Source organism: Cryptomeria japonica, chromosome 3, assembly GCF_030272615.1.
Source record: "Cryptomeria japonica chromosome 3, Sugi_1.0, whole genome shotgun sequence".
Classification (NCBI taxonomy): Eukaryota; Viridiplantae; Streptophyta; class Pinopsida; order Cupressales; family Cupressaceae; genus Cryptomeria; species Cryptomeria japonica.
The window spans coordinates 64,317,840-64,345,715 of record NC_081407.1 but is presented as its reverse complement, the minus strand read 5'-3'; the positions used below and the strand labels follow the sequence as shown (position 1 = coordinate 64,345,715).

General features: G+C 37.6%; 1 protein-coding gene across 5 annotated transcripts in view; it reads right to left on the bottom strand.

Moving 5' to 3' along the window:
* LOC131032595 (probable serine/threonine protein kinase IRE4) overlaps window positions 1-27,876 on the bottom strand; it is a 317,811-nt gene that overhangs the window by 230,884 nt on the left and 59,051 nt on the right. For 4 of the 5 annotated variants that reach the window (XR_009103480.2, XR_009103481.2, XR_009103479.2 and 1 more), the window contains exons 7-9: window positions 7,707-7,799; window positions 5,220-5,360; window positions 4,994-5,086 (exon numbers count right to left, since the gene is read on the bottom strand). Coding sequence is in view for 2 of the 5 variants with exons in the window: in XM_057963616.2 (XP_057819599.2) it covers window positions 4,994-5,086; window positions 5,220-5,360; window positions 7,707-7,799 (327 nt within the window). In the remaining 3 variants the exon portion in view is untranslated. The remainder of the gene's footprint in view (window positions 1-4,993; window positions 5,087-5,219; window positions 5,361-7,706; window positions 7,800-27,876) is intronic. The other variant, XM_057963623.2, reaches the window with a different exon arrangement.

The following is a 27,876-nucleotide window of genomic DNA, read 5'->3' as shown; positions in this document are numbered from 1 at the left end:
ATCTTCTAAAGTCCATACTTGAAATCCGTACGGTAATAAGCAGAAGCATTTATCCAAAGAAATAATCCGTATGATCAACAGGAAGGGTCCTTACGGCCAAGGTGACGAAGGGCATCAGATGGACGAAGGATGGAAACCGTACAACAAGCTTTAAATTGGGCCATATATTCTTATTAGTGCCAGAGAGGAATTCTGTACAATCGAACAACATCCGTACATCTTGAAGGGATATAGTGGAGGAAATCACGATTACCGTACGGCCAAATTGGAGAGTTCGCCTGGAAGCCGAAGTTTTAAATCCATACAATTTTAATCCGTACATTACTTGAGGGAAATCCGTATGCTGATAACCAAATCTGTACACGTGGTCAGTGAAGGAATTGAATATGAAGGCAAGGGTTCCATACAGTCCATGAGGAAGTACAACGTCGTATGTTATAGTCGAATAGAAAAAAAAGGGGTGAAGTAGTGGTATTTGAAAATATTAAATTATTGGAGCCGGCAGTTAAATCATTCAAATGGAATTACGAAAATCAAGATTAGGAAAGATGGACTGGAGAAAACAGTTGCAGCAGTTAGAGCAACCGTCACAATCAAGGAAAATGGCAGAGGTAAGCATGGCAGCCAAGGACAAGGGGAAGCAAGTGTTACAGTCTAGAGTAAAGATTGCAGGGTCAGTGGATATAGGAAAAGCCAAGAAGAAGGCAATGCCGAAGAAAATCACACCTAACACTATTACATTTAAAGGATTGAGTGGAAATGTGTGCAAGACCTAGTGGCTGGAAACCCCAGATAATTATGCAATTAAAGAATCTCTCAGGAAGGCACGGATACATTGGGCAATTCAAATGCCCATCTTTGCCATTCGAGATTTTGAATCATGTTTGGGAATGATGGTGGCTACATATGACAGTGCGACCAGGGCATCTACTTTCTCGTACCAACAGAGCACTGTGACCGTCTCCTTTGCACTCGACGATTTTGCAGGGTATTTGGCATCCAAGATGAGGGCAAGAAAATAGACAAGAATGCCATGAAGATGTCGCTAGAAAGGAAAGAACAACTGCTGCGGTTAATTTGTCGAAGTGATCTCTCAGACCAAGAATGGGCTGCGATCAGGGCACCCAAGGGCAGAGGATTGAAGAATTCCTATATCGTTCCAGAAGATTGGCAATGTCTACTGCATGTGATGAAAAGCAGACTTACAAGAACCAACAGGGCATCCGACACGGCGGTACCCATGACTGCATTGATCAATGGTCTGAGGAATGGGACGGTGTACAACTGGGCAATAGTTTTGTCCGACGGAATCCACAAATTCCTAATCCTCCGACACAAGGTTTTTAACATGCCATTTCATGCTATAGGGTTGTTCCTCGACGCTGTATGCACACAGGTGGCACCGGAGAAGCACGTATGGAAACCTAGGGAGATGAGGGACCCTTCACAGCCATTCATTTTTTATTGGATCCACCTGGATACCATGGCAGGTAGCAGGGAAGCTCATTCTAGCAGGAAGCGACGGAGACCCCCACAGATGGACACGGAACAAGAGATGGAGACGGTTGACGAGGACGTAGACGAAGAAGCTACAGAAGAGGCCGATAGTAGTGTAGAGGAAGGGGACAACTCCAAGGACATTTCTTGTCAAAGCAGCCAAAGTCATGATACATTTTGCCTTGCCAGGAAGGAAGTAGCGGAAGCCTCGAGTACGGAGAAGACTAGTGGCCACGCAGTGTCTTTTGGGCATGTGACGAGAGGGATCCATGGATTATCGGTGGGTGGAGTGCAACCGGCAGGACTAGGCCAACTGGTGTATGCACCAGTAGTATTGACTCAGGATGGCAGACTAAGACCTCTCCAAACTTCGAGGGTGACGGTAGCAGCCATACCATACATACCCATCCCAAGATTCGGGCAGTTGAGACCTCGACCGTCATTGCCTACACCCTCTAGGGTCGCCACGGCAGTTCCAGCAGAGGATGTTCCAGCAGTGTCATTGATTCCTAGTGAGCCTCCTTGCATTGGGTTTACCATACGGAAGGAGCAGGTACATACGAAGGTCTCTGTAGCAGAGGGTACGGTGACCAGAGATCATGATGCCACCATGGATGCATGGTTGGGTCGCTATGAGATGCCTCCCATGACACCACTTGGACCCCCGCCTGCCTCACCCCAGCCACCTCCTTTCCCGAAGATTGTGAACCTCGATGAGGGTAGTTCTCATCAAGAGGTTGGATAGCAGGAGTTGGCGATAGACTTCTTGCATGACACTGTTAGGTTTGAGGAAGAGGTGGCAGACATGCGGCAACAAAAACAAGCCACTACCGAGAGCCAGCTGGAGGGCATAGAGGTATTTTTGGGAGAGATGGGTGCCAGTGCGCAGAGGATGGCAGCAAAGGTTGAGGCCAGTGCACGGAGATTGCCAGTCTCTATGCAGGAGCGGACCATCGGGCAGTCTATGGTTGAGGGACTCCTTGCTTTTGCCACGGAAGGGTGTGCTGAGGAATTTGGGAGATGTTTTGAGGCCAAGGGTTGGCTTGCTGTGGAGACTCCCGAGATGTTGGCAGATTGGAGGCGTGAGGAGACGGCTGAGGTTGGTGGAGTACACCTGCTACTACAGCAGGTAGAGAAAGCTTTCTGGGGCGGGTACTACTAGCTCAGACGTACCTAGCATGGTGCCTCGACAGCAGAGGCAGAGCGTGTGGCGGCCATCACAACTCGGGAGGAGCTAGCCACTCGCCTGCATACGATGGAGATGGAGCTGGCACAACAGAGAGCCCAAGCGACTAGCCTAGAGGAGGAGTTGGCTCGTGCCGAGGCAGACTTGGCCCAAGAGACGGCAGGGCGTGCACACGAGGTGGCAAAACGGGCGGCCCTTGAGACCCGTCTCACATCTACTTTAGAGGCGTTGGATGGGAAACAAAAGGAGTTGATGGAAGCAGTTTTTATGGTGAAACGATCCAGGGAGAGGCAGTTGGTCGCTAAGCGAGATCTCCAGCATAGGACACAACAGGTTCACCAGCTGAGGGAGTAGTTGGCAGCACCACCACCAACAACCCCTTCTTTCTCAGGGATGCCCTCTATACCCCCTCAGCTTTGATTTTCATGTTTGGTCTTATTGTCATTTCCCATTTTGTTGTATGTCGTCAAGAGATGACCTTTTTTGGGGGGGATGATGTTGTCAGGTAATTATGTCATGTTGTAATTAGAACGTTACGGGTGTTAAGGATCGGTGGTTACGTGACGGTTGCCGGCAATTGGCACCGGATAACCCGCACCGACACCTATATATGTACTTGGTTTCCTATTTCAGTGTGCAGATATTGTGGAAGAAAGTGATGTTTTGAATGTACTGGCATTTGGCATTAATGAATACATACATCTGAGTTCTATTTACTTGCATTGCTGTATACTGTCATATTTCCTACATTTCTGTACTGTTATGCACTATACACCCCTCAGGGGAAAACACTAGGCAAACCCAAAAAATATGCACATTTAAAGTTTATTAGGCCTAAATCTAAAAAACCCATAAAACATTGTAGATAAGCAAGTACATATTTTTTCATAGTAGGTTAGTTCTTTTTTACAATGAGCTTCACCTTTTAATTCAAAAAATAATTCTACTGCATATCTGGTCAATTTTGTGCTATATTAAAAGGTGTAAATTAAAATTCTAACACTAAGCAATTCTGTGTTTTGAAGAAAACCGTTGGTTTCTATTAGTTTGCAGTCTCTGAACCACCCCAACAGTTTCATTGTGCTAATAAGCAGTAATTTTTATTGCTCTTAGGGAAACGGACAATGGCATTCCAATTTCCTCAATCTCTTCAGTTTTGTCTATCATTTCATCTTCAATCCTTGTTGTAATGCTATGAGAAATCATTGTAGACCTGATAGCATTGTTGTAATGCTATGATAAATCATTGTAGACCTGATACATATGATACATTGTAGTGCCATCATAAGCATTTTTTGAGTTACTGTATGATGCTGTTAAGCAGGTAGCAACAATGCAGTGGGATTCTAAGAGTACTACGAGGGGTCATAGAAGTTGAGTTCGAGTGAGATTCATTCGTGTAAGTTGCCATTGGATTGAAGCTTTAACTGAGTGGCTGTTCATGCTTGCTAGATTTTTTTCCCACAACAGCTTCTCTAGGGTAATTCTGTGTTCAGTTTTTATGGTGACATTTGTACTCTCATTTACTTGCAACTTCTATTACACTTTTTTACATAATTCCAGTCTTTGTTCTCCTATACGCTATTCCACAGCCCATGAATTAATGGATGGAATGTCCATCATAATTGACAGATCAATGTAACCCAATAATTATTCTTTCACTGGTATCCCTAAGTTCTATTAAACCTCTCCATTTTCTGAAAGCACAAAATTTCCATCGCAGTTATACTAAAAGGAAAAGGATCCTTCCATGCTACAAGTTTTACACAAATAAACTATTATTAAGTACATAGAATTGTAGAAGAAAAAGCAACAGATTGACATGCAAAACTACATACAAACCAGAACATATTGTTGCTAAATTATGTTTATTGCATTATTTAATACATAATGTTCAGATGGGATGATCAAGTATGGTTGCCTTGACAATCCCTGATCAGTAATAACTTAATAAGCACTAATCGTTTTCCATACATCAACAAAGAAAACTATTCTTAGACTGATTGACATGCACATTCCTATGGAAATGAGGTGCTAATCAGCAGTAAAATGAAGTTTATTGTGAATGCACTACATATCCATTGTCAAACATTATGTATCGTGTACCATCCATGTCACTCTGGATGGTTTCCAAAATTGATAAGCATTCTTGGCACATTAGGTAGACAAAAAAGAACTTAAAAGAGTTTGATAGTTTGATTAGCCCATGAATATATGCCCTGGCAACCCAAGTTAAAACACAGACTTTCAATTCCACACATTTTAACGGATTAAAAAATGTTGAATTTGCAGTTAATTTGATGGGCACACCTTGATGTGACCATCATGAGCAATCAGTATGTTATCAGGTTTAAGATCTCGGTGCACTATCCCCAAAGAATGTAAATACTCTAGTGCCAAAACCTGTAAGTCAACAGAGAAGTCATAAAAGGAGTTTATTTTATTCTTGCATTTAGAAAAAACTTTAATCCATGGCAAGTTATGAAGTGAATCACATAAATACCCAAATTTTATTTAAAGGTTACAAATAACTCACCAGTTCAGCAATGTATATACGGACAACATCCTCATCCAAGCAACCCACATTTCTAAGTAAAGAATATAAATCTCCTCCATTCAAATATTCCATCACTAAATAGAGGTTATCTCTGCAAGTAAAAGAATAGAAAAACCGTACCTACAATAACCATGATATTAATGTCAGTGACATTCAAATCACAGACAGCACTTCATGGACAGGTTTCCATTCTGTGATCATTGGTAACAAAGTGCATATGTGAACCTAGGTTCACATATGCACTTTGTTACCAATGATCACAGAATGGAAACCTGTCATAAAATAACGTGGATAACTATTCAGAGATTGATGTGTGCAGATATCTTAAAATGCATCCACGTAGGTTGCCAGAACTACAAGATATTTTGCAAGATTCACCAATTGCATTCTTCACTTGTTTTTCTGCATATGTTTGTTATGTGTCCTTAGACATGCTTTCAACATTTCCTTCCATATTGATGCAGAACTACAGTTCTACATTTTATTGTATGAGGATTTAAAAATTGTTTGAATACAAATAACAATCATTTGTCTAATACAACGATGAAATAAAACAAGCTGCAGGTTTTTTCAACAAAAAGACATTCATCAAAATATTCAATTGTAAAGAAAAATTCCTGGTGCTACATTTGATATTTACTCGATAACAGACTTGCATGTACAATTTAGGTTCACATATGCACTTTCTTATCAACGATCACAGAATGGAAACCTGTCATAAATATCATGGATAACTTGAGCTAAATTGTAGTAAAACTAAAAACTATTTCATCTGCATCAGAAATTGCATCCTTCCATATTTTCTAAATCAATCTTTCCATCCACCCTTGGGTAAAAGTCATTTTTCATCACCCATATAGGTGTGAACAACATACGATTCTCCGAAATTATTACGTACAGTTTTCAAACAAAAAAAAAAATTGCAAAGAGATAATATTCAAAAATATCAATCAGTATAAGGATCAAAGAAAGCATCACATTTTCAGTGACAAGCCATAAATCAAAATATTTTAACTAAAACATCTGATTTCACCTTGCAGCATAGACTTACATTTACTTCAATATACAAAGTTCATTATCTCGGATTGGACACATTTTATGGTGCTTCACCTGCAAAGTCTTCCAAGATTGACAAGGTATCACAACATATCAGAGTCAGAAATACAACAAAAATCATGTACAGGATATATAGTTCTTTGTGTATTGTGTGCCACTTTTCTTTTACTCCATAATCCAAAGGCATACCACATGTGTTGGGCAAATTTCACCAATAATGTAAGCAATAACTAATCGCTGATGACCCCAAAAGGATCTAATGAACCAAATAAAAAGGGAAAAAAGACAACGTTTAGAAAAGATTGAAAGGTTTTCTAAATAGAGAGATGATTTTTAAATAATATTTGAATGAATTTTATATGAATGGTTTTTCAAAGATGTTAACTTTTGTCATGTTGTACTTAAAGATGATGTCTCTAAATCATCCTTGTAAGACTGTTTGGCACCAATTTTTGGTTTTATTTTTTCCTGTTCTTCTCGTGGAAGCTCTCTGATTTAAATTTGAATTTTGACATTTGAGCTCCCAAGTAACCATTTCATTTCTCCTTCCCATCTTCATGAAGGTTAATTTTGAGAACATACCCACCTTGCTCTAGAGATTTGTTTCTAGGACCACTAAAACCAGTGAGGCCCTAGTGATCCTTAAGTTGAACAATTGTGAGTTCTCAAAGGCTTTTTGAATTGTTCATCACATTCCTAGACCTCTTCAAGAAATTATTGCAAGATCCTAATTGAAAAAATATCAGTTTTCCATTGGTTATTAAAGCAATTTTTGCTATGTACAAAGCTTTATCACAAGGAACAAATTATGATAGTCACTTTCCTAGGCCCTCTCAAGTCCCTTCTAGAACTCCAATGAGGTGTCTCTTATTGCAATTTTCCACCTAAATCAACCTAGGTAGTTACCTTTCACTTTTCATGGGATTTTCTTTATTTTGTCTTTGTATCTCATATTTTTTGTGATATTACTAGTTTAGGCTGACCTATCTCTTTGGTTTGAAACTTTCATAAGGAAATAAGTGAAACCTATAAATAGGGATTTCACTCTCATTTGTAATTATCATTTTGTACTTTATGCATTATATTTTTGTTTGTGTCATTATACTGCCACAGTTTTGAGCGAGCAATAAAAGCTGTCTCGACAAAGACAACTACATACAAAAGCTGGGGAAGCAATACACAAAACCTTGCTATTAGCATCTGAAAACAAAGGAATAGAAACATAAAAAAATTGCAAAATATGCAAAGCACACAATCTTATAAACAGAATGCAAAGGTATGACATGCATTTCCAGCTGGAAACAAACAATAATGCAATCTTTTACATGGCACATATAAATCCAACTAAACTGCAAAAAGAGGATCAACATTATTGCCTGTTCCTTGACAAAACAGAAAATGGAAACTTACCACAAAAGGATTCCTCACAGTAATAAGAATGTTGCGCTCAGCCAATATATTCTCCACAGCATTTTTCCTAATCATGTCCACTTTTCTCAGGACCTGCAGGATAGAAAGAGAAAGAATGTAAAACTATTAAAAATTCAAAGTATAACAGCATGATGTTAAACCACTCACAATCTTGCCCCAACATACTTCTTTCATTTATTTAAGTTGCTTTTCTACAAACTTGAAGCAAGAATGTGGATTGTGTGGAATCAAAACACATGTTACCAGCTTTTCACAACCCAGGAATCACTGACCGTATCATCACTAGAAAAGTTAAAATTGTAAATAGAGTTAATCATCAATTTTTATACCCTTTATCAAGCACAAAGATGGAATCTAGAAATTAATGGATTGCAAAGTGTTGACGTGTCTGAAATCGCATTGCTGCAAACTCCACACGGCCAATGTAGAATAGAATAACCAGCTGAGTATCCTATCCTCTCTTGAGATAAGGAAGTCCCTAATGCTGTTTTTGGTTTGATCAAAGGGGACGACCTCAAGGTTTTGATTGTCAGGTCTTGACTGCAAGATTACTCAGTGGTCGATGTGTTTTGCTGGAAACACAAGGGGACTTACGATTTGCAACAAGCTAGTCTATTGTGATTCTCAAATTACGCAATAAAGAGCAAAAGGAAAGGGTTAGGAGATCTAAAACTAACAACACGGGTATGCGGGTAGACGGATTCAACATAACCAATTCCTACTTGGCCAGAATAGCTCACAACCTTGCAGGAATGGTGCAATCTTCAAAGGGACTTGGAAGATTTTCAGACTGGAGACGCACGACTAAGCACCCAATTCTGGCGCAGCTCAGACGGACACCTGCAATTGAACTAAGCACAATTAAAGGCTCAGGTTAACCATACAAAAGGATACACAATCAGTATATCCTCAATGGTATGAGCCTGAATCTATCAAATACCTACACACCCAAAATAGAAAGATCTATCTAAAATGTTGAGAGAAACCATGCAAACAGGATGAAAGCAAGACAATAAACACCAAATCAATGTTTATATATTGATTTCAGCTGCCTATTACAACAATTTCTACAGCATCTCTATGCTAGTGCTAAGATCTAACCTATTCTAACTCTTAAATCCAACTATCTAACAATCTCTAACTACCTAACCATCTCACTATCTAACTATCTAACCATCTAACCCTTTACAAAAGAAAGGCCCCTGCCTTTTATAGATATTACAATTTTGAATCGAAGGCTAGGATGGACTGCATCCAAGGGTCCTGATCTGCCTTCCAGAAGTTGGCAGCTTTAACCCATGCCGAATTAATTCTCAGTTATCCAAACAGCAACTATCTCAACTACCTGCCACTATTTGGCTTTAATTCAGGTCTATCCAATCTTCTTGGTGGTTGGGAATAGTTATCCACAAAAATATCTTGCACGGGACCCATAGGCAGTTTACAATAAAGCAGTTTCAGTTTTAAAACTGAATTTCTGGACTTAAATCCAGCTGTGTGCTTTTTCTCGAGAAGGCATAAACTTTGCAACATTCAAAGTGTTCTTTGGTCTTTGGTCCCGGTGGTGGACTTCATCTTTGTTCAGCGGCATGGTTCCCAATGTTTGGTTGCTCTCACGCTCCTACAGCATGTTCCCACATCTTTTTCTTTTTTCAGTCTTCAGTGCCTGGCCTTGATTGCGATCCTTCTTCGATTTGCGTTTGAGGCCTTCTCCTAGTTCTCCAATGACGTCCTGCGATCAATCAACCAATTTCATTTCATTAAATCAATTTGAAAAATTAATTAATTAATTTAACAAATATTAAATCTAATTACGACGTCTGGCTTGAGAAGCTCTTTGTGAGATGTATCTTGAAAATGCTTCTCCTTTCTCTTCAAATGTGAAATTTGATCCTTGGTCTTGATAGTGTTTGGGCGATTTACTTTTGCGTGATTTTACCTTTGGAGTCTTGGGCGTTTTGAATGGGTTTATGGCGTTTTGAAAACTTCTTATAGCGCGACTCTGGAGGTTTGAAGAGCTCCTGCAAATTTTAAAATCCTAACACTCATGCCCTTTCTGGCGAATTTCGAAGAATGGGGGGGCATTTTTGCAGACTTTAAACTTTACGTCTCCATCTTCCAAATTGCGAACTCTGCATTTTTTCATGCTTTGTTGTCTATTACACTTTCTGCGCTGTGTTCTTCAGAGGAATGGGAATTTTACCAATCTCGAATCCCCATGCTTGCCTTATGCGTTGCGACTTTGGGCTCTATGGCGAATTTTGGAGACTTAACGTTTTTGGCGAATTTATCCAATTTTCGGACCTTGGGGAGTTTTTGCAAACCGAAAGGTAATTTTCGGACCTTGTAAATGTTTTGCAACTTAAAAACTTTGGACCCTAAGCCCTCTTTTGGAAAATCGGAGAAATTTCGGACCATTAAACACTTCTGCAAATTCAGAGTTTCAAGGCGTTTTTACAAATTTCGGAGTTTTCGCGATTTTTAACCTTTTATTCGAAATTTCGGACCTTTAAACACTTCTTGCAAATTCCAGGAATTTCGGACCTTTTGCCCGATTTTGCAAACTCAAGGTAAATTTCGGAGTTTTTGAACTTTTGGCGAACTGGAGGCATTTCGGACCTAAATCACCCTTTTGCAAATTTAAAAAAACTTCGAATTTCGACCCTAGGGTCCGAAATTGGTGTTTTTAAGTGAAATTCGAACCTTAAGGCACTTTTGGCAACTTAAGTGAATTTTCGGACCTTAAGGCACTTTTGGCAAGTTAAGCAATTTTTGGATCTTAAGGCACTTTTGGCAACTTAAGTGAATTTTCGGACCTTAAGGCACTTTTGGCAACTTAAGCAATTTTCGGCCCTTAAGGCACTTTTGGCAACTTTTCCACATTTTCCAGTTTTTGCCCCAGGGTCCGAAATTGGGCATTTTAAGTGAAATTCGGACCTAAACCCACTTTTTGCAACATTTCACATTTTCAACTTTTTGCCCCAGGGTCCGAAATTGGGCATTTTAAGTGAAATTCGGACCTAAACCCACTTTTTGCAACATTTCACATTTTCAACTTTTTGCCCCAGGGTCCGAAATTGGGCATTTGGAGATCAAGATGACATTCCAGACTCCATCACTCACCAACTTGACCCTTCATATCCCCTTCCTCTTCTGCAAAGACAGAAAGGCACAAACCGGGGGGTCCCTGTCCAAGACGGGGATGGGTGTGCGATTCGCACAACACAAAGACAATTGCCTAAGTGTTCTCCATCGAATGACAAGACAACCATGAGATTCCATATGCAATTGATCAAGTAAGACTATTGCTTGTACCCATCATCCAAAATTCTGTATTGTGCTAGCTGATTCAATTCAAGATACACAAAAGATTTTTGAGGATCAGATAGTGTGATCTATTATCTATTGCAATAACTTTGTAGACAAAGTCGGGTGCTCTGCAAAATGAATCTTAACATTTCATGAGCATCTAGGAGCTGATATCCTTGATCATCTCTTCCTCTCTAATTGTCTGTATGAGGTTTAAGGAGAGAAACAGTGAAAAATGAGAGAAACTAGCTAATCAGCCTCAGAGGGAAGCTCTGCTATAGACGTGTGACAGCATCAGTTTCCAAAAATTTTCTTGTCCACCTCTTTGTTCTATTCCATTTAAGGGTCTTCCGGTCACATAATTGTTTGTAATTGTATTTAGATCATATACATTGGGTATATTCTAGTATAACATGGAAATGAGTTCCTAGGGTTTTTTAATAATCCCCATGTCATCCCAAAAACAGAGGAAAACGTGGCCATCCCCTCATTCTTAAATGTCACAGGGACAACTTGACATCTCCAAGGTTCCTTGACTATCCATTTCCTTTGGCTGTTTTAAACAGAAAAAAACTATACACACTTTATACAAATGTAATGTCCCCTTCTCATTGATGCTCTTTCAGTGGTCCATTAGCCTATTCCTAAGACCCGTAGGCTAGGTGGAATGAAGAATGAGGGTCTGGCATTGATGAAACAAGGACTTAATATTTTTAGTAAGTCAGGGAATGACCATTCTGGTGTTACTGTCCTACTGAGTTCTCCATGTTTTGCCTCTGGACGCGATGATCATGTTTTTCTGAGCATTAATTCTTGACTTACTATTTTTTGTAAGTGGCGGTGTGGCACAATTCTATTTTTGGCAGTAGACAGGGTTCTAATTCTGCAACAGTTTGGTGGTTGTCCCAACTCAGTTTCATCCTAGCAGTGTTAATAATCAGTACCAGAGCCATATGCGAAGTAATTGAATATTAATTCCTTATCCTAAGGTTAATATTTAATTAATTTGATTATTGACGACTGATTTATTATAAATTGGGATTAATGCCTATTTTTCCTAAGTTCTTGGCAAATTCATTTTTATTAGAGAGATATCAAAATATTGAGGAAGATGTTATATTTTTTATAACTTATCTCTAATTTCGCCAAAAGTGGTTAACGTGGGTCCAAGTCTTGGGCGTGAGGTTTGACTCTTGCATTGGGTGCTACATTGGGTCCACATGAAGATGAAATGCGATGCAAATGGGAAGTGGAATTTGCATTTGAATTTGAATGGTGAGAAGTTATAAATAAGAGCCTTGGGCTCTCATTTGGGATATCTTGAAAATTTGTAAGGTTATGCTGCCGGTTTGGCGACAGAACTTGAGGCTTCGGAGTGCATCTCCCTAGTGCTACCTGGTTTCGTACTTGAAATACAGTACCTAGCTGTCCATTGTATTCTTCTACATTCTCAAAGTTTGCCATAGACATTTTGGTGTTGAAGTGATTCTGGAAACTTGCTGGTTTCGCCTGTGGCTGAAGCACATTTTTGCTCACACCTCTCTGCTGGAGCGATTGATAGTTATGGGTATCAGTCCTATCTTCCTTCCCAGCACTGGCGATAAAATTTGTAAGTTTATAGCATGTTTTGTTTATGTTTTGAAGATTCCATCATATTTCAAAAGACCATTGAAATGGCATTGTACTCCCTGTCTTGACACCATTTAGTGAATGAGTACCCTTTCTAGAGTTTTCACCCATTTTGGGTTTTCTCCAAATGAATCTTTGTGTCATGTGATCTGTTTCTTGTGCAAAATGTGCTGTGTTAATTGTTGTTCCCCTTTCTGTTATTTAAATTTCATATTGCAGGAAGAAATTTAATTCTTTCAAGAGTAGTTATTGAGAGTTGTGTGAAAGAGTTAATCTAGGAATCCATAGGTGTCCCATTGGAGTTAGAACCCAATGTTTAAGGGATCGATATTGAGGAAAAGCAAGGAAGAAGGTAAGGTGCATTTTACAAGACAAACCATCATTTAATGGGTATCATACAAAATATTAAGACACATCTTTTTTGTTTCTTAAATGGTAAATATTAAGATTGATAGCTATTTCTAACTTTTTAGTGTCTTGTAATTGAAGAAAATGCTGAAATATCTTTTTGTCACTTGAAAAAACTTACTGTTTTTTATGCTTTTATATTAAAATTTGTTCTACTTTTCTTTAAATTATCACAGTTTTTTTCCTGCACTTGCAATGTGTTAAAAAATTGTTGTTTTCTTTTTTGCACTTACAATGTCACAAAAATTCAATTAAACATTGACGCTTTTTCTGAACATGCAATGTGCTAAAATAGGAAAATAATTGCATTTTATATTTATTGTTGTTTTTTTTGTACCTCTTTAAAAGGTGATGATGTTGCTTGAGTGACAATTAGAATTTAAAATTAGGTGATGAAAGCAAGGGAGATGCAGAGGAAAGGCGTAAGCCCAGCCAAATCCCCCCGCACAGAATGTTTAGTTAGCAATACTTAGAAGTAATTATATTAATGCCCTTAAAAATTGTTGGCAAAATATGCCAAAGAGCCATTCAACATACGAAACCCTTTGCACTAGTTTGTAGTGACATTTAACATAAACCAACACATATTTAAGAGAGTGGAATTGGAAATGCAACAACTGGAGGCCTTAAAAGGAAGACAAGCCCTACAAGAGTTAACACACACCTCCTAAATATAGCCAACAAAGGGGTTGAGCCTTACACTATCCTAGCTCTTGAGGAAAGGGAAAAGATGATCAGGTTGTAAAATGGGGACATAACCATACCATCTACTGCATCCTCCAAGATTTTTACTTATCAATTTTGAGATATGTAAAGAGGAACCAAGCAGAATTCGAAAGGATCCAGGTTCACGATCAACTCTAACTGATCATTAATATGTTCCATATGTAGACCTAGATGTCATGTCCCCTAACAAATGATTGAAAATTGTATTAAAAATATTTATTATATTATATAAATCCTTCCATTCGTTTATATAAATAATTAATATACTCTTTCTCTATGATTAAAAGACATTAACTTATATCTTTTGATTAGCACCGTAAATAGTGTCTAACTATTACGGGATTTCCAACTACTTGATGCAATAAAAGGATGGATGATAGCCAAGATGAGGGGAGGAGAATTTTATAAATTATCAGACCGGAGATAGAAGTTGATTATCTACACGATATCAACCATGGAAGATTGAATCCCCTTTCGTCAGGGAAAACCTGGCCTATTGGTGGCGACGGGAGACGTGAGCAGTGGAATAGAGTCCGACTGGTGAATACCGAAGTACACTGCAGTGGCGTAAAGATCCCGAAGGTTTGCACAAACCTTATGTTCGTGACAGAAAGTATTTCCAAAGCACGGTGTCGGGTATGATCTCCACACAAGTGCGACTGTCAAATATGGTATCAGGTGTAAGATTCACGACGCACATGATTTGTGATTTCCGAGCGTAGTGCCGAGGGCTTCCAGAACGCAAGTAGGATAATGGCACAACCCGAATCTGTGGTTACCGATTGCAATGACGGGATGTTCCCAGAACGCGAGATGAAGACATCATCACCACCAGAGCCCGTGGCCTGAGACAATATCGGGAGTTATCAAACAGAGCACATGATTGTACCCAGTGACCAAACTGTATTTGTTGGCCATGCGATTAAGGATCGGAAGGAAGCAACAACACTTTGGTATTGAGTCCCACACGCTGCCAACCAAAGAGAAAGAGGTGATGCTTCCGGGGGAGACCACAGCAAACGTCTGGCAATACAGCTGCGAACTAATAGGTGCACTTGTAGTGTTCGATTATATGAAATTAAACATTGATTATTCAATCAAGGTTATGTTGGTTATAAGGCATGAAAGTTAATTCGTATGCATGGGTTATACTATTGATTGAAAAATCATAGATGCATGGAATGCACTATTGAATGAAAATCATAGACTTCTCAAAATCAACCAGTTTAATGAAATAAAACATCACTATATTTTTGGGACACAAATTTATTTGCAACTAGATCTAGTAAGGAACTTTACACTAGATAAGTGGATAATGAGTTCACTAACAAATTCTGTTTTTGCCAATGGTATTCTAATTCAATTTGTTCAACATCCTTCAAACAAGGAGGGTATGACAAGGAAAACTAGATACATATTCTGTGCCTCATAGTAAGACTGAATTGAGAAACTTAATTTGGAAAAAAAGTTATTTTGAGGTTAACTAACTAATAAAGATGACGAAGGACATCTGGATGTCAGGTGTTGTAGCATGGATAAGTGAATGGACGTTAGACACTTGCCTCTCATCAATGTCATATTTAAATGTGATGAAGCCCCTAATGATATAATTACATGTAAGGAAGGCCCTTACTGTTGGTATTATGGATGACTTCGTCATGTGTTGCATTGGTTTTGTCATTGATGTCAACAATTATGCTTCTGGAGGTCTACATTGTTGATTTGGCACTCTGGTTATATTGGTTTGTTGATGAACCGGCACATTGTGGTCCTGGTATGGATATTGGCTTATGCACAGTTACCGGTATATGTTTCATCGGCAACTCAGGAAGTTGATGATGACTTGTTATCATCTGGAGATCATTTGGTTATGTCGACGACATGGATTGGATGTTTGCATTTGGCGTTTTGCATATTGGACTGATCGGGTTCACATATTTGCCTTAACCGGCAGATAGGTCCAAGTTATGAACCAGTATAGGAAATCATGTTCCAGATCAACACGGCACGTTTTGGAAATGATTTATTGATTGGATAATGTGTAAATGTATTGAGGCCGACATATTGTATTGCACCAAGACTTATTTTGTAATTGATTTAAATGTAATATCTTTTAGGAGCCGACCTAACCATTAGGTCTTAGGTTTTGTATAAATAATTGTAAGATCTTATTTGGAAGAGGTGTGTGCGAATGTGTTGAGATTATTGTGAAAAGCGAAAACAAGCAAATCCTTGTGCGAATCACGCAGATATCATCTGAAGGTTGAAGGAAGGTTGTTAAAGGTCATGAAGGTGTTTGGTCCTCATGCGCAGAGCTTAAACCAATACTGAATCCGGCAAAATTGAAGCAGTACATTGATTATTGGATTTAACCATCCAACTATGTAGTCAATGAGACTCCTAATTTTGTGATTGAGTAGTGAGCTCTAGGCAGTTGGCCTTTCTGCATGTCCAGACCCCATTATTGTATTCACTTACTATCTGCAGTAGTATCATCTGATTGTGGGTAAGGTTTCCCACAATGGTTTTTCCCCTTACAGGGTTTCCACGTCAAAATCTCTGTGTCATGTGTTGTGGATGTTGTTTTGCTTTTTGTTTCATGTATTAAATTGTATCGGTATTACTATAACTGTTAATCTATTTTACCGGCACTGGGTTTTAAGTTGGAATAATTTGTTTTGGGTTATAATTTATTGACAACTAATTCACCCCCCCCCCCTCTCAGTTGTCCTTCCCGGTTCCTAACAATTGGTATCAGAGCCTAGTCCTCTTTTTGCAGAAGCCTAACAACTTGAGGAGATCCTATGGGAGCAAATATCTTCAGAAAGGACAGTCCCAGACTTGATGGAACTAACTATGGTATATGGAAGATCAAAATGGAGACACATCTGAACTGCATTGGAAGAGATATATGGGATGTTACAAAGAATGGCTACATTGCTCCTAATCCGAATAACCCTAATCCACCAACCTTACCTAAAGACTTGGAGAATGATTGCAAAGCAAGAGAAGCTCTTCTAAGCGCATTATCAGATCAGCAAATCATGGGATTATCAAACAGATCCACAGCAAAAGCTATTTGGGATAAACTGGAAACATTGAATGAAGGAGATTCCACTGTCAAAATTGCAAAACTGGAATGTTACCGGGTCAGGTATGAAAATTTAAAAATGGAAGAGGATGAAAGAATTTAAGCATTTATGAAAAGAGTTAATGAAATTGTTTTAGGAGTACAATGTTGTGGAGGATCTTTAAGTGAAGATGAAATTGTTTCTAAAGTTTTAAGAGCTTTGCCACCGGCTTACAAAATGAAAGTGACAACTATTAATGAGTTGAGAACAATGCCTAATACATCAGTATCTAGAGATACATTGGTTGGAAAACTTTCAGCATTTGATCTTGAAGAATTTGGTTCCGTTGCTACAGTCAAGACTGATATAGCCTTCAAAGCATTAGCATCATATAACAAATCTGATTGGAAAGCACTTTATGCAAAAGAACTTCAAGATATCAGAAGAGAAAATGAAGGACTTGAAGAACTTGAAGCACTATTTGCAAGGAAGATGCCTAAAGGTCCAGCAGGAAGTAAGTATGAAGGTAAAGCACCTTTCAAATGTTTTAATTGCAATAAAGTTGGTCATATGGCATCTAGCTGTCCTGATAGACATTCAAGACTAAGAGATGAAGCAAAGAGAACATATAAGCCTAACCCTGAATATCAGAGATACAGATTTAAGAAAAACAGGAATAAGTCATGTTACTATGCAGATGAAGGTGTTACAGATGATTCTGATGAAGATCTAGTAGATAGTGGATGGGCATTTGTTGCAATAAAAGATCAACCGACACCTATTGTCAAATCGGTTGAGTAGGCATTAGCAGCAAAATTTGAAGAGAAGGATGAATGGATCATTGATAATGGATGCTTGCATCATACGACTGGTGATAAAAGCAAATTCTTATCATTACAGGAATATCGTGGAGGTCAAGTAAGATTTGGAGATGACAAAGCATGTTTAATCAAAGGAAGAGGCACTATACCTTTGGATGGTAAGCACAATACTGACAATGTTTATTATGTTGAAGGTTTAAAGCATAATATTTTGAGTGTTGGTCAGTTAGTGGAAAAAGGATTTCAATTACAATTCAAGAATGGAAAATGCAAAATCATAAACCGAACTGGATTGGAGATTGCAACCGATAATCAGACTAAAGGTAATATCTTTCATTTGAATACCAGCAATAAGACATGTTTGATTGCTCAGATTGATGAAAGTTGGTTATGGCATAAAAGACTCTGTCATGTGAATTTTGATTGCATTGTAAGGATCAGTTCAACCAAGGCAATAAAGGATTTACCTAAGATTGTGAAACCTCATAATCTAGTATGTAAGGAATGTCAAATGGGAAAGCAAGTTAGAACAACATTTAAGAGCATTTCTGAGAAATCTAATAATATTCTTGATTTAATTCATACTGATTTATGTGATCCAGCAAGAACAAGAAGTCCTCAGGGTGATAGATACTTTATGCTAATAATTGATGATTATTCTAGAATGTGTTGGGTTACTTTTCTCAGGGAGAAATCAGAACTTTTTGGGAGATTCAAGATATACAAAGTAATGGTTGAGAATGAAACCGGCAAGAAAATCAAATGTTTGAGATCTGATCAAGGAGGAGAATTCACATCTAGGGAATTCAATGCATACTATGAAGAGAATGGAATCAAAAGACAGCTATCAGCACCGCGGACACCCCAGCAGAATGGAGTTGTGGAAAGGAAGAACAGAACTATATTGGATGCAGCAAGAACCATGATGACCAAAGCAAATCTACCTCATATGTACTGGAGAGAAGCAGTAAATACAGCAGTTTATACTTTCAACAGAGTTCACATCAAAGGTGAAACCGATAAGACCCCTTATGAACTATGGGTCATATTCCTACTCTTAAATATTTCAGAATATTTGGAAGCAAATGCTATATTAGGAGAGATGAGTCTATTGGCAAATTTGATCCTAGAAGTGATGAAGGAATATTTCTTGGTTATTCAACTAGAAGAAAGGCATATAGATGTTACAATAAAAGATTGCAGAAAATCATTGAAAGTACTAATGTGAAGATAGATGAACATTTTAGAGGAGAATCAAGATCTATAGGTTCTGAACCGGCAGTAAAATTGATTATAAATGAACCGGCACAGATTGCAACAGAACAGAATGTAGAACCAGTCACACCGGCATCATCAGAGAACTCAACTGTGACTGAAGAACAACAGCCTGTGAATGGAAATCAGAATAAACCCAAGTATGTAAGAATTAATCACTCAGAAAATCACATAATTGGAAATAAAAATCAAGGTGTCATGACAACAGGAAGATTGGCAAATGAAGAGGTATGTTTAATTTCTCAAGTCGAACCAGCATCAATTGTTGAAGCATGTAAAGATAAACATTGGATAAAAGCAATGGAAGAAGAATTAGAACAGATTGAAAAGAATAATAATTGGACATTAATTCCCCGACCTAAAGACAAAAATGTAATTGGAACTAAATGGGTATTTAGAAATAAACTGAATGAAGAGGGTGAAGTAATCAGAAACAAAGCAAGATTAGTTTGTAAAGGTTATTCTCAGAAAGAAGGAATTGATTATAATGAAACCTTTGCACTGGTAGCCAGAATTGAAGCAGTAAGACTATTTCTTGCATTTGCAGCTCACAAGAACTATAAGGTTTATCAGATGGAGGTAAAATGTGCATTTTTGAATGGAGATCTTGAAGAAGAAGTTTACATTGAGCAGCCTGATGGATTTTCATTAACAGATGATAAGGATATGGTTTGCAGATTAAGAAAATCTTTATATGGATTGAAGCAAGCTCCCGGAGCTTGGTATGCTAAACTGGATAAATATCTTTTAAAGCTAGGATACACAAAAAGTAATGCTGACAGTAATTTGTATTACAAAATTACCAATGATGATATTTTGGTTATTGAAGTATTTGTGGATGATATCATTTTTGGAGGAGAAGAAGAGCTATGCAAAGAGTTTGCTAATAAGATGCAGGAAGAATTTGAAATGTCTATGATTGGAGAGATAAAAAAATTTCTAGGTTTGCAGATTTCTCAAACAAATAAAGGTATATTCATTTGTCAAACAAAATACTTGAAGGAACTTTTGAAGAAATTTGGAATGGGAAACTCCAAACCGGTAAGCACTCCTATGACTACAACTGATAAATTGACATCAAAGGATGATTCAGCACCTATAAATTCGACAAGGTACAAATCTATGATTGGAGGGTTACTGTATTTGACACAAACCATACCTGATATAATGAATGCAGTATGTATTGTTTCAAGATTTCAAAGCAATCCTAAAGAAAATCATGAAACTGCAATAAAAAGGATTTTTCGGTACCTGCAAGGCACAACAAATCTTGGTTTATGGTATCCTAAGGATGACAATTTTGAATTATGTGCATATACAGATGCAAATTGGGCAGGAGATGTGGATGACAGAAAGAGTACCACTGGCAGCGCATTCTTTCTTGGCAGAAGATTAATTTCATGGATCGGCAAGAAGCAGACTTGTACATCATTATCTACAGCAGAAGCAAAATATGTTGCAGCAGCAACTAATTGCACTCAGGTATTATGGATCAAGCAAATGTTGAAGGATATCAAGGTAAAATGCAAAGAACCGGTAATTATTTACTGTGATAACTCAGCAACAATAGATATATCAAAGAATCCGGCATTTCACTCTAAAACAAAGCATGTTTCTATTAAGTATAATTTTTTGAAAGAAAATGTTGAAGCAAATGAAGTGAGATTGGTTTATGTAAACACTAAAGAGCAAATTGCAGATATTTTTACAAAGCCTTTGCCTAAGGAAACATTTGAATATCTCAAAGAGAAGCTTTGGGTAATCACCCCACCGGCAGAGACTTAAATGATGCAATTTGGCATAAAACCGACAGAGTTGTATAAAGCTTTCAGTAAATCCAGTATTTTATGACATATCCAAACATATTGAATTACCTTATCACTATGTTAGAGACATGGTGGAGAGAAAGGTAATCCAGTTGAGGTATATTAGTACTGAAGATCAAACAGAAGACATTCTCACCAAGCCTCTCACCAAAACAAAGGTAGAACACTTCAGAGGTAAGCTTGGTATGATTGAAATGTAAATTCTAAGATTGAGTCTCAACATTACTATTGTACTAATATATTCTAAAGATATTTAATATAAACTCCTTTTGTCATTTCATGACTTTATGGGCACCTGTGTGCATCATTAAGAAGTGACGACTTCTGAATGATAATCACTTGTACTTCTAGTAGTTATTGGAAGGTGACGACTTTACAATAACTCTACAGTCTATCATGATAGATATCATATGGTTGATATCTGTGAACATGTCATGATAATCCATATCTCTTAAAATAATATTGACTGTATATTATAAGGTTGATATCTATAGGTTGGATTGTTGAGATATGTCATCGTGGATATTAAGTGCTTAATATCAGTGGGTATGCCATGATCTTCTATATCCCTATGGTAGGCATCATATGGTTGATGCTAGTGCACATACCATAATGGATATTGTGAGCTTTTGGTAAATATCATAAGTGTTGATATTTGTAGACCATTGCTCCTGATATCATGTAATGATATCTACTACACTATGTGTAGTTCTACTGTGAGTACCTTATAATCCTCCTCCCTAGCTAAGAGGGAGTGTTGATGATTTATAGCTTCGGTCGGAGTAATCTCATCAAATCATATGTATATGTAGTGTTGATTATACCATCAACATGATTAATAATTTGTTAATATGTATATATACATATTAATATATGTAATAATAATAAGTGCTCTTATTATTATTATATATATGAATAATTATATATACATAATTTATGATTGGAATAATAAATCATTAATCATGTTGTTGATAAATCAATGAGATTAAATTCATGTTGAATCGATAAGTAATATTGATTATATTAGTCTAGTGATTAAATTGAATTTATAATCACGTTGTTTATACCAAATTGAATATGAGCACCGAATTATTTATCATTTGCTAAATGATCATAAGTATCGATTATATTGATCAAATGGAATGATCAATATAAATCGATCATCCACATTAAACAGTTCAATATTATTAATCACTGTTTGAATCGACTATAGTCGATCTTCATATCAAAACGATTATGTGAATCGTAACCTGCTGTTAATAATAACCAACGATTATGTGAATCGTTACCTGCTGTTAATAATAACAAACGATTATGTGAATCGTTATCTTGCTAACAAACGTTTATATGAATCAGTATTCAGAGAGGCATCCCAATGAAGAGACATGTCTCCACATATGTGGAGGCATGTCTATTCATTGACATGTCTCCACATACGTAGAGGCATGTCTATTCATCGACATGCCTAAACCGTGTTATATATATCATGATAGATTTCGATTCTAAAAGGCAAGAACATAAATCGAAAGTGCAAGCCAATAAGACATCGATCTCCTTCATTTGCAGTCTAGCAAATACTCTGTGAATTAAGTGGTGTTCTCCACATATACGCAGCAACCTGCACATAGAGTTCATAGTCATATACCTTAGTTGTGAACTAAGTAATAGAAATAAATTTAAAACTACTTACATATCAAATCTGATCCAAAATTTAAGAATTTCTAGGAACTACTATAGATTGTATGCCACGATCTGCAATCAGTAATTCGAAGTCCTTCCAATATTGTATCAGATTTGTCGTATATTATCCACATCTTCTTCTATCACTATTGTGCATATCTGCTTAACAACACATGAAAGAGAGACGCATAATTATTTATATAGAATCCGAATGTCATCCTAGAGATTGTGTCTCTTCATAATATGATGCGTCTTTCTATAACCATAATCGGTTATACAAACCGATTCACATGAACCCGATAATAGAGTTCAATAATGATAACAAACAAAACCCGATAATGATAAGTAATCGACCTGATAATGTTTAATAGCAACTCGATAATAATGAATTCGGTTAACGCAAGTTTAATTATAGAGAACCCGATAATACATAATTGGGATAATAATCTTAAGGGTTTAATACAGATTGATTTATATAATCAAATGTGTAAGGCCGATAGGCCACTTCACATTTGATCTGCAGAGTCGGCCTTATTGAATTCCGACTAAAGCTATCTCATCAACACAAAAGACATGCCCACAACTTGAGAATAGAATGTAGAGCAAGCCAAAGACTCTAACACTTACGAAATGATGCTCTAAGTCCTCTTCCTCTTGGGCAAACCAAAGAAAAGACAGCCAATGCATAGTTAAACCCCATGACTTGAATTAGGGGCATTATAGTGAGACCCCACCCTATAGCTCTATCATGAGCACATTCATCCTATCATTCAACAAAGATGGAAGAGGTTGAACAACTCTTTAATATCATCACATATGCAGCAAGTAAAAAATGGTATGTGGAGAGGCCTGGTAGAGTTGTCTGCACTAATAAAGAGGAGTTCAGAAAAAACATTCATTAAGGGCCTCAAGAAAATGTATAGTGTGCAAGAGACTTCATTAATCAAAGATTAGTGGACTAGATTTAAAAACTCAATGATTACAAGAGTTTAGCAAACATAGACAAACACACTTTGGCATGAGAATAATCAATTAGTTGGTAGCAACCATGTGGACCTCCAAGGTTGTTGCATACATTTGTCATTTGCCTCCTTTCGTAGGTGTCTAGTTCCTCTATTATTGAAATGAAATGGTCAAGAATCAATATATAGATTTATCCAATCCATTAAAAGGAATGACTTACATCTAAGAGAGCCACAAATCTTGTTGTCATACAATTACTTTCATGTCATTGATAATGCGACAACTTGTACAAGGAGAGTCCACCAACATGAAGGAATGTAGAGATCAAGGGGGTGAGGCAAATTAATGAGGACTACGATGTGTAGCGAATGTTGATTTGGGTCCTACTATAGGAGGCAATTGAGTCTAACAATTCTAGTGATGAGGAACAATTTTTCAAATTTCCATCAGATGACTCCAATTTTGGAGCTTGTTGCTCGATCTACCTATTATGCATTTCTTTATTTGATAATTTGATGTTCGTACTTGTGATTCTCATCTCTGATTCTGACTTCTAGGTTTCCAGTTTGTAACTTTAATTGGTAAATAAAAAACTATTATGATATCAGATGGATTATTGGATCAATGGAATGTCTATGCATGTTCATTACATTACATTCAGTTTCTTTTAGTTTGTTTAGTTTAATTTACTTGCTTTTACTTATTTTACTTTACAATTCAAATACTATAAAAATATTTTATACTATGTTAATACCAGCCCTCTGCCATCCCAAAATTCAAATAAATTTCTGCTGTCTCCAAAACTGCATCCCCTGGTCCCTCAAAATCAGAGACAGTCAAGTTTAACCATTTTAAATTCACACACAATAGTCATTTTTAATATTTATTTATGTTTTGAGTGTAGATCTCCTTTACCCTAGCACATTTTTATCATAATTTAATATACTTTTGAGTGTCACTGACTAGCTCTATTCTGTCATGTCCCCTTTCTAGAGTGGACATCGGAGACGGAGGAGTTGGCCTATCATTGGAGTCTCGTAGGCTAGCAGAGGTTGATTGGGACTCATTCAGTGCATATAGTGATTGGATTTTGGCTTTACAGGCAGTTTGGAGCCAGTTTGGAGCAGTTCCTAGATTTTAGGGGGTATCCCTAAATTTTAGGAGGTCGTGACAGTTGCCAGTCGTGAGGTTATTCATGACCTTTTAGATGGTTTCAGTTTCAAAGAGATTGGGCTTGTTTCCTAAATTTTAGGAACATCCCTAGATTTTAGGGATGAGACTACCAGTGAATCCTTGATTTCCGACTTCAGTCACAGACAGGTGACAAGATGATTTTAGGGTTTGTAATGTCAGTTGGGCATTTTGTGGCTATTTGGGTTATATTTTTAATATTTCCTAAGTTAGCGTTTAATAATTAAATAAGGCTAAGTTGTCAGCCATTTTGGAGTAATAAGGGGATTTTTGGTCTCATCTGGATGCGCATCCTATTGTGTGATAGCTCGTTGGAAAGATCTTGAAATTCTTTAAATCTTTCTCTTTGGTCTCAGGGCAATTCAGTGAGCGGATTTCTGTCTATGGGGAAAAAGGTCATTTTCTAGTAACATGACCACTTTAAAATAAGAAATTATAACATTTCCACTAGACCACGCCACTTGGAGACAATTAGGGTTCGATTTGCAATTGAGAGGGGTTATAAGGGGATAGGAGCTTCATTCTATGATTATCTTTTACACATTTTACATCTTGGATTTGAGATTTGGCTCTGGAAGAGCTTTTCAGCATCTGGGACGCCAACCCCAATGCCTTGCCTGTTTGGGACGTAGCCCCCAATACAGTGGTTTGGATTTGTTTGCAGCTATTAGCATCTTGGAGATTGTACGGCATTCTTTCTGGAGGTTCAGCAATTCTGACAGAGTTCAGCGTGGGGTTTGGGGTTTCTAACCAGTTGGGTGTACTTGGCAGCCGTACGGCTGTACCTGGCAGCCACTTTCCTTCCCACGTGCAGCACTTGGAGGGCTGGAATCTTGCCACAACTTCATTCCTAGTTATGTTACTCTTTCAGCATCCAGGTTGGAATTATTCCTGATTGTAATCTTCCTGAAATTATTGGAAATCTTCATCTGGTCAAATATTTGATTTTATATTCAGAAATCTGCCTTGAATCGAATTTGTTTTGGCTGTATATGAACTTCATTTTCAGTACTTTGTTCATGTACTTGTACTTCATTATTTACTTGTTGAAAAATCATCAAAATACAAAAAGAATTCAACCCTTCTGCAACTTCTGTCTATTTCTGAAAGAAAATATTAATAAGCAGGAAAAATCAATTTAAATAAATAAAAATTACAGCAGATTGGTAAAAGAGATCCATCGGGGATCTTTCATATTCACTTGTGGGCATTAATATAATTATAAAATACTTTTGTCTTTCTTTCTTTCATATCCGATGGATCAACTCTGAAGCTAGCAATTAGCTACCATCCAAAACCCTATCTATAATACTAAGTAGAATTAACATATGAATATCAAACTATATCCCCATACCCCTTATCTAAAAATACATTCTAGCGTGCATGTATTAGGTGCTAAGCATATATAACATGTGGACTCCTAAAAATAGGCACAATATTAAGTAGACAAATAAGCACGACATATTGTAATATCCCGGATATTTTTGTTTTGTTTATAAGACCAATAAGAATCATCAACCAACATATACCCGGTAAGGTTAAAAAACATAAACTCAAAGCTTGCTGAAAATGCAACCCTTCCACTTTCTGGTCACCAAGTGCCCAATGTGGGAAGGTGAGAGCATACGGTGAAGAGGGGATCGTTAGATCACAAATCTGCTGAAATGATAAAGTAAATACAATACTGGGCGGCAAGCCAGCCCCTTCCGCTTATCCAGCAGGAAAGCAAGAGACTTGGCAGTGAACCAGCCAAGAGAACCATACAGCAAACACAAATCACTCAACCACAGTATTTCAGCAGGAGGACTGAATTACAAAATACTCAACTCGACCGCTTATGCAGCGGGAGGACCATTACAACCAATCATCACTCGACCACTTATGCAACGGGAGGACTGAATTACAATTTAACTGGTGTAGGCGGCAAGCCAGCCTCTTCCACTTTTCAACGGGGTGAGAGATTACAATTCAGAATGGGTTAGTAGTACTACTACTTAACCTTACAATAACAGAGAGTGAGAGTAGATGAATAATGCTGAACATAAAAGATAATAATCATGAAACTCTGCTAACATCAAAAACTGCAGGCTGGAAATGCATAACCAGCAGCCTATAAACCCACTAAAACACTCATATCTCTCTCAAAACTCACCCAATTCACCCAAAATCAATCCTAAACCAACATTAGACCATTAGCGATGAAGACAAACCAAAAGTAAGCTATCAACCCCCTCCCCCCACATTATTTGGCATGCATCCCAATGCACCTTCAAAACCCCACGCCTAGCTAAGGAATTTCGATTTGCTTCAATAAATTCAATACTCAATGAAAGGTGCCACAAACTTATAGTGTGAATCGCCAGCAGCAGGAAGGATGAATGAGCCGGTACCCAGAATGACAAGACACTTAGGCAGAGAGGTGTGATAAAAAACGTGCTTCAGCCACAAGGAAACCAGCAACTCCAGAAATCACTCCAAACACCAAAAAGACTAAGATATGCACTGAAAGTATGGTAGATTACAGCACACAGCTAAGTACTATATTTCAAGTACGAAACTGGAAAGCACTAAGGAGCCGCAATCCGAAGCCTCAAAGTTCTAACGCCAATCTACCAACATAACAATGCAAATTTTCAAGATGATCAGAATGAGAGCCCAAGGCTCATATTTATAACTCCACGCCTTCCCAAATGCAAATGCAAATGGCGCCAAATTCATTCAAATTCAACTTCATTACGCCTTATGTCTCCCCACTAACTTGGCGCCCACTTACCCTTCCTAGGCAAGTTCGAACTTCCTCATGGTGGCGTCTTTTTTGCAATAATAAACATTAGACCAAAGATGTTTAATCCCCTAAATGGACACCACAAATTCGCCTTCTGACTTAGGAGATAATCAAATGAATATTAATTAATTATTTTTCCTAAGTCATCTCCACAATTAATCAGTAACTGCAAATATTTAAATATTAAACCTTTGACAAGGATATAATATTTAATTAAATTACTTATGTCTCTCATACTGATCATTAACAGAAACCAAGATGAAGCGGAGTGAAGAAGACCAAAGAACTGCTGCAAGACCAGGACCCTGTCCACTACCAAAAATAGAAATACTCCATACTACCACTTACTAAAAATAGTAAGTCATGAACCATTGCTCCGAAAAGCATGATCTTCGCACCCAATGACAGAGCATGGAAAGCTCAGTAGGGCAGTATCATCAAAACAGCCAACCCCCTAATTTACTA